A 12,385-nucleotide genomic window follows, 5' to 3' on the forward strand; every position below is an offset into this window, starting at 1 on the left:
CTGTGGAGCAGCCTTCAGGCTTATTTTGAAGGAGTGTTAAGCAGTTTGTTTAATCAGTTTAATCTGTAGTGTAGATTAGATGAAAAGAAACCACACTTTGTTTAGCTAAAATAAGTCTATATATCACTATCACATTCGTATATCTCCAGAGATATCAACACAATACCCCAAAATACTTCAAAGGCAATCCGGTAACTAGCATAAAATACAGTGGTCTCCAGGGGGAGACCAAACCATGTACTAAAAAAATGGAATGCAAACTTCAAAGGAGAACTTGACTTTGGCCAGAAGACCCAAAGAGGCCATGGACACAAGAAACCACCCAAGTTAAGTACCCAGGAACCCCACGGAGGATGAGTGCAGAGTGGAAACACAGCTGCATGCCCAATGGAAGTCAATGAAGTAGTTGCAGTGATGGAAAAGAGGGACTGTTCCCAGAGGACCCCAAAGAATTCCTTTGGAGGAAGGAAGGTTGGTGAGCCACCCCACCTGTGGATGCTCCGGGAACCAAGTTACCTGCATCAGGAAAGCCAGGTGCATAGGGGTGATGTGGCCTTGGAACCTGCCGTAGACAACAATCAACAACTTCGAAGAAGACGTCTCTGGAGAAGACTGTGAAGGAGTATGGTGGAATCCACATGTGGATTCTGGAACTGAAGAACCTGCAAGTAGAGGGGACAGAGTCTATGCAACTTGGAGGTGTCCAAGCGGCACGGACACACAATACACACCTATATCAGAAGTTTCTGAAGAGTCGACAGTGACCTTGTTTTTGCAGCTGTGAGTACCAGGCAGTGCTGAGGAAGAGCCCTGCATGAGCTGACCCACGTCAGATGCCGTTGACTAGGTGGTCGGTGTCCGACCGGGGCACCAACAAGCCTTCATTGCCGCAACTGGCATGGAAAACAGAAAAAGAGCAACATTGTGACCAGCAATGTCCAAGGGACTCACCAACAGCAGGAGGGTCAGAGCAGACCACGAGCAAACAGAGGAGCCCACTGCAGCAGTAGAAGACCCTCAGGAGGACCCACAGGCGGAAGACAGAGGATTCACAAGAGGACCTTGAGTAGCTCACCAAAGATGAATACCCACGGTACAGAGGATGTAATGAGGATTATGGGATGAGAATGCTAATCTTGGAGTGATGCTGGAGCTTCTTGCAGCCCAAAGATCTCTGGAGTGCAGGGCCAACAAGCCTGGTCAATGGCAAGTCGACGCGGTGTACAGGGTTTGGTTACAGCGGTTCCGACAGGGGCTACTGGCCTCAAAATTGCAGCGAGAACAGGTCATGCCTCGATGGTGAACTACCACCTGTGTTGCTGGGCCTTGGGAACCCCGAAGGATGACGGAGCAGCAGACCTGTCAGCTTCTTTGCGGTACCTGCAGATGCATGTGAGTGACTTCTTCATTCCAAGGGACATTTTTTCAGTTGTTCTTGATGCCCACAGGTCTGTTCAATAACCTGGAAGAAGAATACTTGAAATCCGTGTCCCCTCAGTAGCGTCGCTGGCCCATGTGCTGGCCATGGGGGTCCCTGCTTACATGTCTCCCTTGGTGGCTTGCAAGAGCAGGGGGTGGGCTGGCAATACGTGTGACAGCTACAGGTAAGAGCCGGGAGGCTTCCGGGTGCTGCTGGCGATTCCTGTGAGTGCCGCAGATAAGGAGGGGAGGCAACATGCCCAAAAAGCTCATACCACCTAGGGTGCCGCTCCACTCCTCTTGCCACGCCACTGAGTACCCTAAGGAAAGGAGGATCTGGTCAGAGTAAAGGCTACTCCCACGTCCTTTGTCCAGTTTCGTGCCAGAGCGGGTTCCAAGGGCTTCCTGGACTGGCTCAAACTGGAGTATGCAAGATGGGCACCAAATGTGCCCTTCAAAGTAGTCTGGTGGCTCTGGCAAGCACCATCACCCCAGCAATGTACACTAACTCCTGTCTGGGAGGTGGTCACACCTCCCTGTAACAGGAAACCTATTGCTTTACCTTCCCCTGCTCAGGTCATCAGCAGGAGGGCAGAATCGTATCTGTGGTTGGCATCAGTACTAGCCTGCTGGCAGACCCTGAAAGGTTGTTACTGGGAGTACAGGTGGGGTAACCTAAGGAGCCAACCAGTACCTGGGATCTTACTTTCCACTTTGGTATCGGTGTTGGGGTATAATTCCAACATGGTTGATACCAAACATTGACCGAGTTCGATGCAGTCAGTACATATTTTGACATCTCGAAGTGACTGATGCCCATTATCTGTCTAACAATGGCTGACCACACTTAAAAAGCCTGGAGAATCGACTCCGGGGTTTGTAGGGGTCTTGCTCATGCATTATAACCAAGCACCCTACTCTCAGGACTTATAGGTTTTAAGTGCAGTGACCTCCGATATAAGGAAACTTCTATCTGTCATGAGAGGTGCAAGCACCAACTCACACAGGTTCAAATAGCGGGCCTGTAGTCAGTGTTTAAGTGGACTCCCATGGATGGCACAATACCTGCTTCAGCCCATGGGAGACCCCTGGTGTACTTATGCCCTGGGTACCTCAGTACCATATACTAGGGACTTATAAAGGTATATTAGTAGCCAATTGTGTAGGTACCAACGTACTTGCCATGTCAATTTAGGGGAGAAAGCACAGTTGCTGGGGTCCTGATTAGAAGGATCTCAGCAGACGAGGTAAAAAAACATACTGTCACCTGGCAAAAAGTGGAGGTAACCATGCTAGAAAGATCGTAACCTCCTATACAAGTTTTACACACTTATGCTTTTAACAGCTCAAGAAGCATTTTCTGGTCTCATAAAAAGTGGTGACAGTTTGTCACGAGTATGCTAATAGGAGAAAATCTTAAATTAGGTGTGTAGGACACTGTTATTTACACTATTCTCCCGCTTACATCAGATGCCAATTCAGTGATAAAATTTTACATATATATCCTGAAAACATACTTCCTTGAGGATTCCTTTGTGATTTCTTAGGTCCCGTCATTAAAATAGTAGTTGCAAAGTTGTTCAGTAGTTTCAAGAGTGGGTTGGGAATCTACAAGTGGCTTTAAACAGTAGAAGTAATGTATTTGGTAGCAGTTCCTAGGAATGCAATCTTTGAATTGACTTGGATGATTCTTAAATACCCTGTTGTTTCTGAAGACATTGAGTGCATCTAACTGTTTATGCCATAACTGCCACCTCTACACAGAGGACTACATCAAATGTGAATCTACACATATTTTAAAAGTATCTATGTGAAACATTATTAATGCTAATTTTAAGACTTTTCAATGAGAAACAGAGGAGCTGGGTCTAATGTCTGTGTTTCTGCTAATGGCGTCAATCAGTGATACATTCGAGATAAAATAGTTCCAAGATGTATAATTACGTTTTATAAAATGCTTTGCCTGTAATGTAGCATTTGCCAGATGCAGCTGTGATGAAATAAAATGCTAACCAAACAACAGATGAGATTTATTTTTACTTCAGCTGTGGCCACCTGTACCATTCGCTCTGCTTACTGAATAAAGAGTGTGGGGTTGAAATAAATGGGCAGACAAGTTGGACCTGCTATAAATGTAAATCCAGGAACAGTGGAGAGCAACAAAATGAAGCTACTTCTGTAATAAAGAAAGGAAGAACATCATCGCTTGCTCAGGTTAGGATTCTTATGAAGAGGAATTTAACGTTGTTAAATTTTCCCTGATTTAAAATATATTGATGCATGCCCCCTTTGTGAAAGTAGATTTCTGTTGTGTATTTGTTACCTCTGCGTTATCTGTTGTTGATGTCTGTGCAAAGGGATCCTTAAAAAGTTGCTGCATTAGTGCAGATATATCCTTTATCGGAAATGTGTTACTAAAACATGTATATTGTTTTCTCATGAATACAATTTTTCTGCTGGCTTCCAATATTCTTCTGTGTTGGACTACAATATTAGTAGGTTTTACATAACTAAGTCTGATATAGTACTGATGACAACTAGGTAAATAATTCCAATTGATGTTACAGGTTATGATATTTTCTAGGTTGTATTAATATCTTCAGATTAGTACAGATTAGTGTTACTCTTATCTGTGCAAACGTTTGCATTTTTTCACTGCCTTCTTTTCTGGCATTCTATGTTTTCTTCTTTGCAATATTATGGAAGTGGTGTGGGGGTTGATATGTTTCAGACATTCATACAGAACACATCTACACAAATATCCATCTCACTCGTCTTATATTAAAAGAGTAATTGCATTACTTCCTAAAGGTCGGCATCTGTGCTTTCATGACCGCTTGTATGAGATATTTAAGGTTATGTCACTATACAGTGATCCAGGCAAGAAGTTTGTACCTGCTTTATTGTGGCTTCAACGTGCCAAGAGACAAAAGTGTTACTTTCGGCTGTTCCGTAGTTAAGTGGTCCATCCTGCACATTTCCACAATGTTGGAAGTAGTCTAATAGGATTGCTTAGGCGTGTTTTCGAATGAGCATCCTCTTGGTAAAGATGGTGGAGCTGTTTGTCCCTGTCTCCAATTTAGACACTGATCCTGAAATTGCTACCAGTATTCTATTAAGTACCTTATCTTCAGAAGGATACTAAAACTGGATCCTGAAACCATTTTGCAACATCTCCTGTGAGCTTGCAGTTGTGTCAATCCCAACTCTGTCCTACCTCAGGCATACGTTCGAGAGCCACGAACAGGCACCACCTTTGCATGCTGACCTCCCACAATTTCTGCTGCTTTTTCCTAATCTTTTTTCAAAACATCTACAGACAGAAGATGAGACATTTTATCTATTTGTAAAAAAAAAAACCACATTCCTCAAAGAGCTCCCCCGAACACGGTTGAGCCCACCCTAACCTTTAGAAGTCAGGGTGAACCCATTGATTAAGCATGCTACTACTAGAGTGGTGAGGGTTCTATAAAAAAAGGTTTTACCTTTTTTCCCGCAACTGAGGGTGGTGGAGTTTAGGTGTTGCTTATTTTCCTTACCTATTTAACATAGCCATTTTTAAAAGGGCAATATTTCTCAGGGTGTTTTTTGTATTGTAGGGAGTATGTGTCTCCTCATCTTTGGGACACAAAAAGATTTCTCCACCTTCCCAATTCCAGGAGCGCAGCAGTCCTTCTGCCCCTACGTTTTAAAGCACCTTCAAACACCACAGATCTGTCATGTCCTCCAGTTGGACTTTCGCTGGAGGATCTTTTCCCAGTGCTGATTGGCACTCTTTGTTCTCTGGAAACTAGTTGTTCTCATTTCAGTTTCACTAGTACACTACAAATGGGCTTCTTTTTCTGGGCAATATCGCAATTTTTGTGTATACTCAAGATATTGACAGAAGCAACTCTCAAAGCCTGTCCAGGACCCAGTTCAGCCCACTCGTGGCTCCAGGGTAGGACTGTGGTAGGAGACAAGACACAACAAATGCAGTGTCCCACTTCTGCTTATTTTTCTTCCATCACTAATCCACTTCAGTTCTCCATCAACTTTCAATCGATGTCTGAGGATGATCTTAGAATTCTGGCTTACGAATGCCTGCCAGAGGAAAGAAGTTTGAAATGATGATGCTGGCCCTGGTCTTGTTAGACTTTGACCCAGAACATTGGATGGTATCTTTGGACTTGCAGGGTGCCTACTTCCATGTGTAGATTTTGAAGTTCCAAAGGCAGTGCCTCTGGTTTGTGGTGAGATCAGAACACTTTCAATTTGCTGTCAATTCAGTCTTGCCTCAGCCCCTCTGGTGTTCACTAAGGTGATGGTGGTGGTCACAGCCCATCTTTGCAGGTGAGGGTGCACATATTGAAGTACCTGAAAGGCTGTTCTTGAAGGCTCGCTCATTGCAACTAATTTCAAAGCCTTTATTAATTATTTATTATTATTAGTATTAAAACCATTTATTAAGCGCCTGGTTACCCAAAAACAGTGTGTCCCCGCGCTGTATACTGCACAGAAAAGCTAAAGGCGAGACAGGGGTAAAACATTTAAGGATTTATAATGGCACCGGGATTAATCCTGGGGGAAAAGAAAGGTTTTGAGCTTTCTTCGGAACATGCTCTCGGAAGGCTCCATCCGAAGATCGAGCGGGAGATCGTTCCAGCATTTAGCCGCTAAAAATCTGAATGAGCGTCCGCCCACCCTGGCTCTGGTGATTTTAGGAAGTTTGAACATCATCCTTCCGGCTGATCTCAAGTCTCTGGTGGGGCGGTGTATTGTCAGAAGGTTAAGGAGATAGGCCGGACCTTTGCCCTGAGCTATACGATGAGCGAAACAAAGGTACTTAAATTTAATCCGCTCTCTTATAGGTAACCAGTGGAGTTTGGATAGAGCTGATTTACCTGATGCTCTGCGGGGAAGTTTGAGTACTAGGCGAGCTGCAGCATTTTGAGTACATTGAAGTTGGTGTAATCCTTTTTGGCTCAACCCTAGGAGCAGAGCATTACCGAAGTCAAGGTGGGGGGTTACTAAGGCATGCACAATGGTCTTTCTAGAGTCAATTGGCAAAAGATCCAGAATCTTAAGGAGAGCTTTCAGTATACTGAAGCATCTAGCTGTTACTTTGTTCACGTTTGTTTTATATGAGAGATCTGAGTCCAGTGTTATCCCCAAATTACGCACTGACTCCACAGGACGAGGGGGACTGCCCAGTTCCATAGGCCACCACATATGCGACCATACTGAAGCAGATTTCCCAACTACCAACAACTCGGTTTTATCGCCATTGAGGCGTAGACAGTTGTGGTTCATCCAAGCTGATACCGATGATAAACAGCTCGAGAAATTGATGGCATCTTCTCTACACTCAGGCGTGAGCTTCAGTAGCAGTTGTGTGTTGTCGGCATAGCTGACAATGCCCACCCCAAACCTCTCAACTATGCAGGCCAGGGGAGCCATGTAAATGTTAAATAAGGTGGGGCTCAAACTCGAGCCCTGTGGAACCCCGTGGCCTACACTTCTGCGAGAGGATTTAAAGGGGGGGCAATGCATTTGGAAACTTCTGTTGGTCAGGAAAGGCTCTAGCCAAGCCAAGGCCATTCCCGTCACTCCAATACCTGCCAACCGAGACAGCAGCGTTGAGTGCAGCACGGTGTCAAACGCTGCACTGAGATCTAATAAAACCAACGCTGCTGTCTCTCCATCGTCCACGATACTCCTCAAGCCTTCGGTGGAAAAAAGTAGGGCTGATTCTGTGGAGTGACCTGCTCTAAAGCCCGATTGAGTGGGGTGCAGGAGAGAATGTTCCCCCAAGTAGCTCATGAGCTGCTTATTCACCACCTTCTCAACTACTTTAGCGCAGAAAGGGAGGAGGGAAATGGGGCGGAGGTTCTGAAACTGAGTGATGTGAATATTGGGTTTTTTTTTTAGGGGGATAACCTGGGCAGTTTTCCACGCGTCCAGTACCTGACATTCTTTAAAGGAGAGCGATGTAATGATACTAATCTGATCAATTATTGTAGTTTCCAGTACTCCTTTAAAGCGAGCTGGGGGGCAGACATCGCTGGGTGAGCCAGATTGGATGCTGTTGGCAATGCTCACTAGTTCTTGTTTCTCTTGAGTGACAAAACAAGAGAGGCAGGGGGTCTCTGTGTGGGTGTTTATAACTACTGCGTGTTTAAACGGCTGGATGTCATCTTTCGTGAAAGTGGCATGGATTTTGTCAATCTTACCTATGAAGAAGTCGGCAATAGAATCGCACAGCTCTTCAGAATAGGTATCTTGGGCATCCAGCCTGGTAGGAACCGTGAGCTCTCTGTAGATGGTAAAGAGTTCTTTAGTACGGGTCTTAGCAGAGTCGATTCTGTTTTTAAGGTAGCAGCTTTTTTACAAGTGACAATTTGGTTTCCTGTCCATCCTGTCTCTCTCGATCAATAAACCAAAATCCCACCTTCAAGATTCCTTTCTTGTGACCATTTTGATTGATACTTCTAACTGCAGATTCCTCATATTAGAATATAGCTAAGATGCTAGACTGCATCCGTAGAATTTTGTGATATTGTGATGGCTTCATACTGCCCGAAGTGATGAGCACCCCTCAGCGCTTATGTCAGTTCCTTTATTTGCGCACAGCACCCCTATGTGCTTATATCTGAAAGAGACACGTTAGTGATAGATTCCTTACCTTAGAATATCCCCAGGCGTCAGACTGGATCCGGAAACTTTTGCGTAGCAGTACCCTTGCGCGTCGGTAGGCGTCGTCTGTGGCTCCGCGTCCGTCGTCGGCGTCGCGGGCGCCGTGATGACGTCGTCGGAGTACTTAGACGCCGCATCCGCATGCTGACGTCAGTTCTTCTTTTTTTCGTGCCAGCCAGCGCAGATCTGGAAAGAGCAGTTACCCAAAGTCACTTTTTGACTAACTTTTTGATCTCTTTTGATCATTCTTCGAAGTCTAACGACTCCGATAAGTGCCGCAGGGATACCCGGATTTAAACACTGTGAGGAGTGCGACCGCACGATGTCGGTCACGGACCCCCACAACCTGTGTTTGTTCTGTTTAGGCGTCGATCACGACGACAAGGCCTGCTCCGACTGCCGGGCCCTGTCTTCGAAAGCCAGGCGGGAGCGGTCCCGCAGGCGACTTGAAATCTGGCAGTCGGCCCTGCGCCGCGTGAGGTCCCGGTCCCGGTCCCACGGGAGGTCGAGAGACCGGTCGCGGGGAAGGAGCCACCACAGCTCCGGGAGTCGGCACCACTCCTCCGGGTCACTCGTCGTCAGGTAAGAAGCACAAGAAGTCGAAGAGACGTCATCGCTCTTTTGACTCCCCCCGACGCTCGCGCGATGCGGCCGGGGGTTCGGGTGACACCCCCACGCGGCTCCTTCGGTGTGGGGCGTCTCGTCCCGCCCCACACCCTCCGGTCCCTGGGCAGGACGCGACGCCGGAGGAAATTGAGCGCTTCCTCATGGCCATGAGGTCCCTCAGATGTCGCACAATTATTCTGTCGAGAACATTCTCCCAAAAACAGAATGGGAGATAAGATGACAAAGATGTATCCAGACAGAATGCAAAAGCGCCAGTTTAGAAGAGCCCTGGCATCACAAAATTAATGCTGCAGCCTCAGACACGAGTCTGGCCTCCTGCTGCTGGACGAAACTCCGGTAGAGGAGTCCTGGACAATAGGTTTCCTGACACAGGGAGGTGTCACCACCTCCCAGACAGGCTTTAGTGTATTGAGGCTGGGTGGGTGCACTCTCTGAGTGCTTTGAAGTCTTCACTGGGGGCCACATTTGGTGTCCCTGTGCATAGCCCAGTTCAAACCGGTTGCAGGGGCTACCAGCCCCAGCTCTGGCACGGAACTGGACAAAGGAAATGGGTGTAGCCACCCCTCTTTCCAAACCATCCCATAGGTGGGTCCCCACAGTATGTTCAACCCCTTCCTTTGGTGTAAGAAAGGAATCCCTGACTACAGGACTTTAGATTACACCTCAACGAAACTCTGATACTGAATCCTGGAACTTCGAGGATCTGCAGGACACTCGATGACTGAAGAATCTCCCTTGGAATAAAGGAGTTACTCCCCTGCTTCGCAGGCACCAACGAAGCATCTGACCGAAGCTCCCAACGGACTCCGAAGTAATTGCAGCCCAGGAGGTGGATTTCCAGATTTCTCCGAGGCCAACCTGAGTCACCAGCGAAGCTGACACTCGCAGCCCTCGTGAGTACCGAGAAACCGGAACCCCTGGACACTGTGCACATTTGCAAGTGCATATGCTTCTTGGCATTCCTTGAGGCTGTGCTTTGGGTTACTTGTAGCCCAGACGCGAGCAGCATTTCCACGGAAGATTGTTGGCCTACACTCCACGAGTGTTCCATGAGCCGACTTCTTGTGATTTCTCTTGAGGTACCTTCGCGATCCCTGGTTCGTTGACTGGTGGGTCCCTGAGAAGGTAACTCTGACTTTCCTTGGGCTTCCTTGGTTGCTCCAGATGTGCCCTGACTCTCCACCACTTGATGAGTGCCCCAGACCTTGCTGGTCTGCACCAAAGCATTTCTTCACTTTCTGCGTGGGTTGCTGTTGCCAAGGCTTGTTGGGTCCAATCCGGTCACCGACGCCGCAGCACTCGGCATCCTTCGTGGAACAGCTCGAATCCAGCTCCTGGTCATCTTCGACGCCTTCTGGTCCTTGTGGCTGCAGAGTTAAGCTTAACCTCTTTCAACCTGAATCACCCGACATCGGTGGGCATTTGTCTATAGTGCCCCTGGTCACTGGCAAGTGAACCAGACTCTGTCCCCTCTGCTTTCAGGTTCTTCTTATCTTCTATCCAGGCTTGGATCACACCGGCCACTTTCCACTTCGACAGCAGCAGCACTTTGCAGCAGATCGCCATTGAAATCAACGACGATTCCTGGCACCAAAAGACACCTATGCACCTGGCTTCCCTGGGTGAGGTAACTCGAGTACTCCAGTGCTCCTGTGGGTGTTGTCCCTAGAACCCCTTAAGTCTAAAGGGGTTTGCTAAAAGTCCTCTCCTAAGTGTCTTTAATCTTTAATTTTCCAACCGCGACTTTCCCCATTGAAGTTAACGGCGATTCGCGGCTGTGTTCTCACACTGCACATGTCCCCGGTGGGTTCCCTGTGTCACTACCTCGGGTGCTTCTTTGTGGCCCCAGCACTTCTACAGGCTCTAGGCCTTGTGTCTAGTCAAGTCGTGGTTCTTATACCACTTTCTTAATATATGGTTTGGTACGTCCCTAGGGCTCAACATATATTGTGCTATTTACTGAAGTTCTAATGCATTGAAATTGTCTACTTTGCTCTGTAATCTCCGAAAGGGATTACTAGAGAGTGTTTAGAAATAAATAAATATATTTTATATATATATATACCTTGTCTGGTTCCCCTTTCATTTGGACTTTCAAGAGGTTATAATCTGGTAAACCAAGCTGATTTACTCTCCTTCCAGACTTAGCCTGAAGGCTGCTCTCAATGGCTACCACTAGGATAGCTTTCAATATAGGTTGTCTTAAACCTATCATCAATAAGGGTTGTTTGGATTGGTGCAAGGTGCCCACTAGAATAGTGGACCACATTTTCCAGGCCACCTTCTTGCAATACCTGCCATGAGAAAGACCTTGACTCACCACATGGATGACCATTAAAAAAAAAGTGCCTCATTTCAGTGGCAGTTTGGAGGGCAGCCGAGGTATTAGAACTTCCCTCCATTGAGACTGAAACAAATCTTTTGACACTAATTCTAAAACCTGGACCAGCAACATCTGAGTCCTTTCTCCTATATAATGATGCCCTCACAGATACTTTGATGTCTACCTGGTCGAAACCATGTTCTTGCTTGCCTATCAGCCAGTAGATGGACAGATATCATAGATCCACACCTGGTGATCCAGATTTTTCTCAACGAACACCTGCTCCAAAGAGTTTTATTGCTCATGCTTCAACCACTAAGGTGAACTCTAACTGATTTCTGACTAGTCTTCTAGATGGAGACTCATTCTGTGATCTGTAAACGCTGTCTGTGTGTTCGGTTTACATGCCGTTTGAAACCTGGCCAGTAAAATCTTGTCAGTAGTCCCGGATGATCTTAGAACCTTCTGGCTCAGACAATACTTGACAGGCAGGATGCAGATAAGTACATTATCTTCCCCAGTTTAGATAGGGCACACTCCTGGAGCTTATCTGACCCACTTCACCAATTTTATCTCACTTGCCGCTTCTTTTGCGGTATCAATAGAGGTTCTCCATACTTACGATAACCAGGCGTGTGGATGTCAGTTCTTTTCTTTCTGTGCCAGTTAAGCGCCGATCTGGGAAGTGCTACCCCTCTGCCAATTTTTAGCAGGCTTTTTCTCGACTTTTGTCAAATTCTAGGATTTTTTCCGACTTTCGTGTACGAAGGATATCTTTGAGGAAGACTGGTTTCAAGTCTTGCGAGGCCTGTTCCCGCATGATGTCAGTCACCGATCCCCATCGCATGTGTCTATGGTGTCTCGAGCGCGAACACGATTCGAAGTCGCACTTGGACTGTCGAGCCATGGCTCCAAAGACCTTAAGGGAGTTGGTGTTGAAGCTTCTTCTGGCCCGGCAGTCGACACCAACCAGCGGGACTTCGCGGAGGTGATGGTCCCAATCGAAGAAGAAGATGTCGCGGGCCGCCCCCGTCCTAAGTCCTGTTCCTCGCACTTGAGTTCCTCGGGACACTCGTGGTAGAGGCACAAGAAGATGAAGAAGTCTAAGCGGACTTCATCTTCACCTCAACTGGCATCAGTCATTGAAAGATTTTACGAGGCCATGCTCAGCGTATTTGAGTGGAACGACCCCGCTGGTGTGCTCTTGGATCTCGTAGAGAAGCTATCCTGGCTGATGATGGCTGATAGCCAGAAACCGGTCCTAGGATGCCTAATTCCGGTCCAGGGAAGACCTGGCTTGGCAGTTTGGGCTGGACTGTTCCCATGAGGCACAGGGTCAAG

General features: G+C 47.0%; 1 protein-coding gene across 1 annotated transcript in view; it reads left to right on the plus strand.

Annotated features, from left to right (window-relative positions):
• Positions 1 to 12,385, plus strand: part of VPS8 (VPS8 subunit of CORVET complex) — a 1,704,823-nt gene that overhangs the window by 1,389,174 nt on the left and 303,264 nt on the right. Inside the window, exon 43 of the mRNA XM_086955430.1 lies at positions 3,465 to 3,633. Coding sequence (XP_086811556.1) covers positions 3,465 to 3,633 — 169 coding nt within the window. The remainder of the gene's footprint in view (positions 1 to 3,464; positions 3,634 to 12,385) is intronic.

The sequence above is a fragment of the Lissotriton vulgaris genome, chromosome 2_1 (genome assembly GCF_964263255.1).
Source record: "Lissotriton vulgaris chromosome 2_1, aLisVul1.2, whole genome shotgun sequence".
Lineage (NCBI taxonomy): Eukaryota > Metazoa > Chordata > Amphibia > Caudata > Salamandridae > Lissotriton > Lissotriton vulgaris.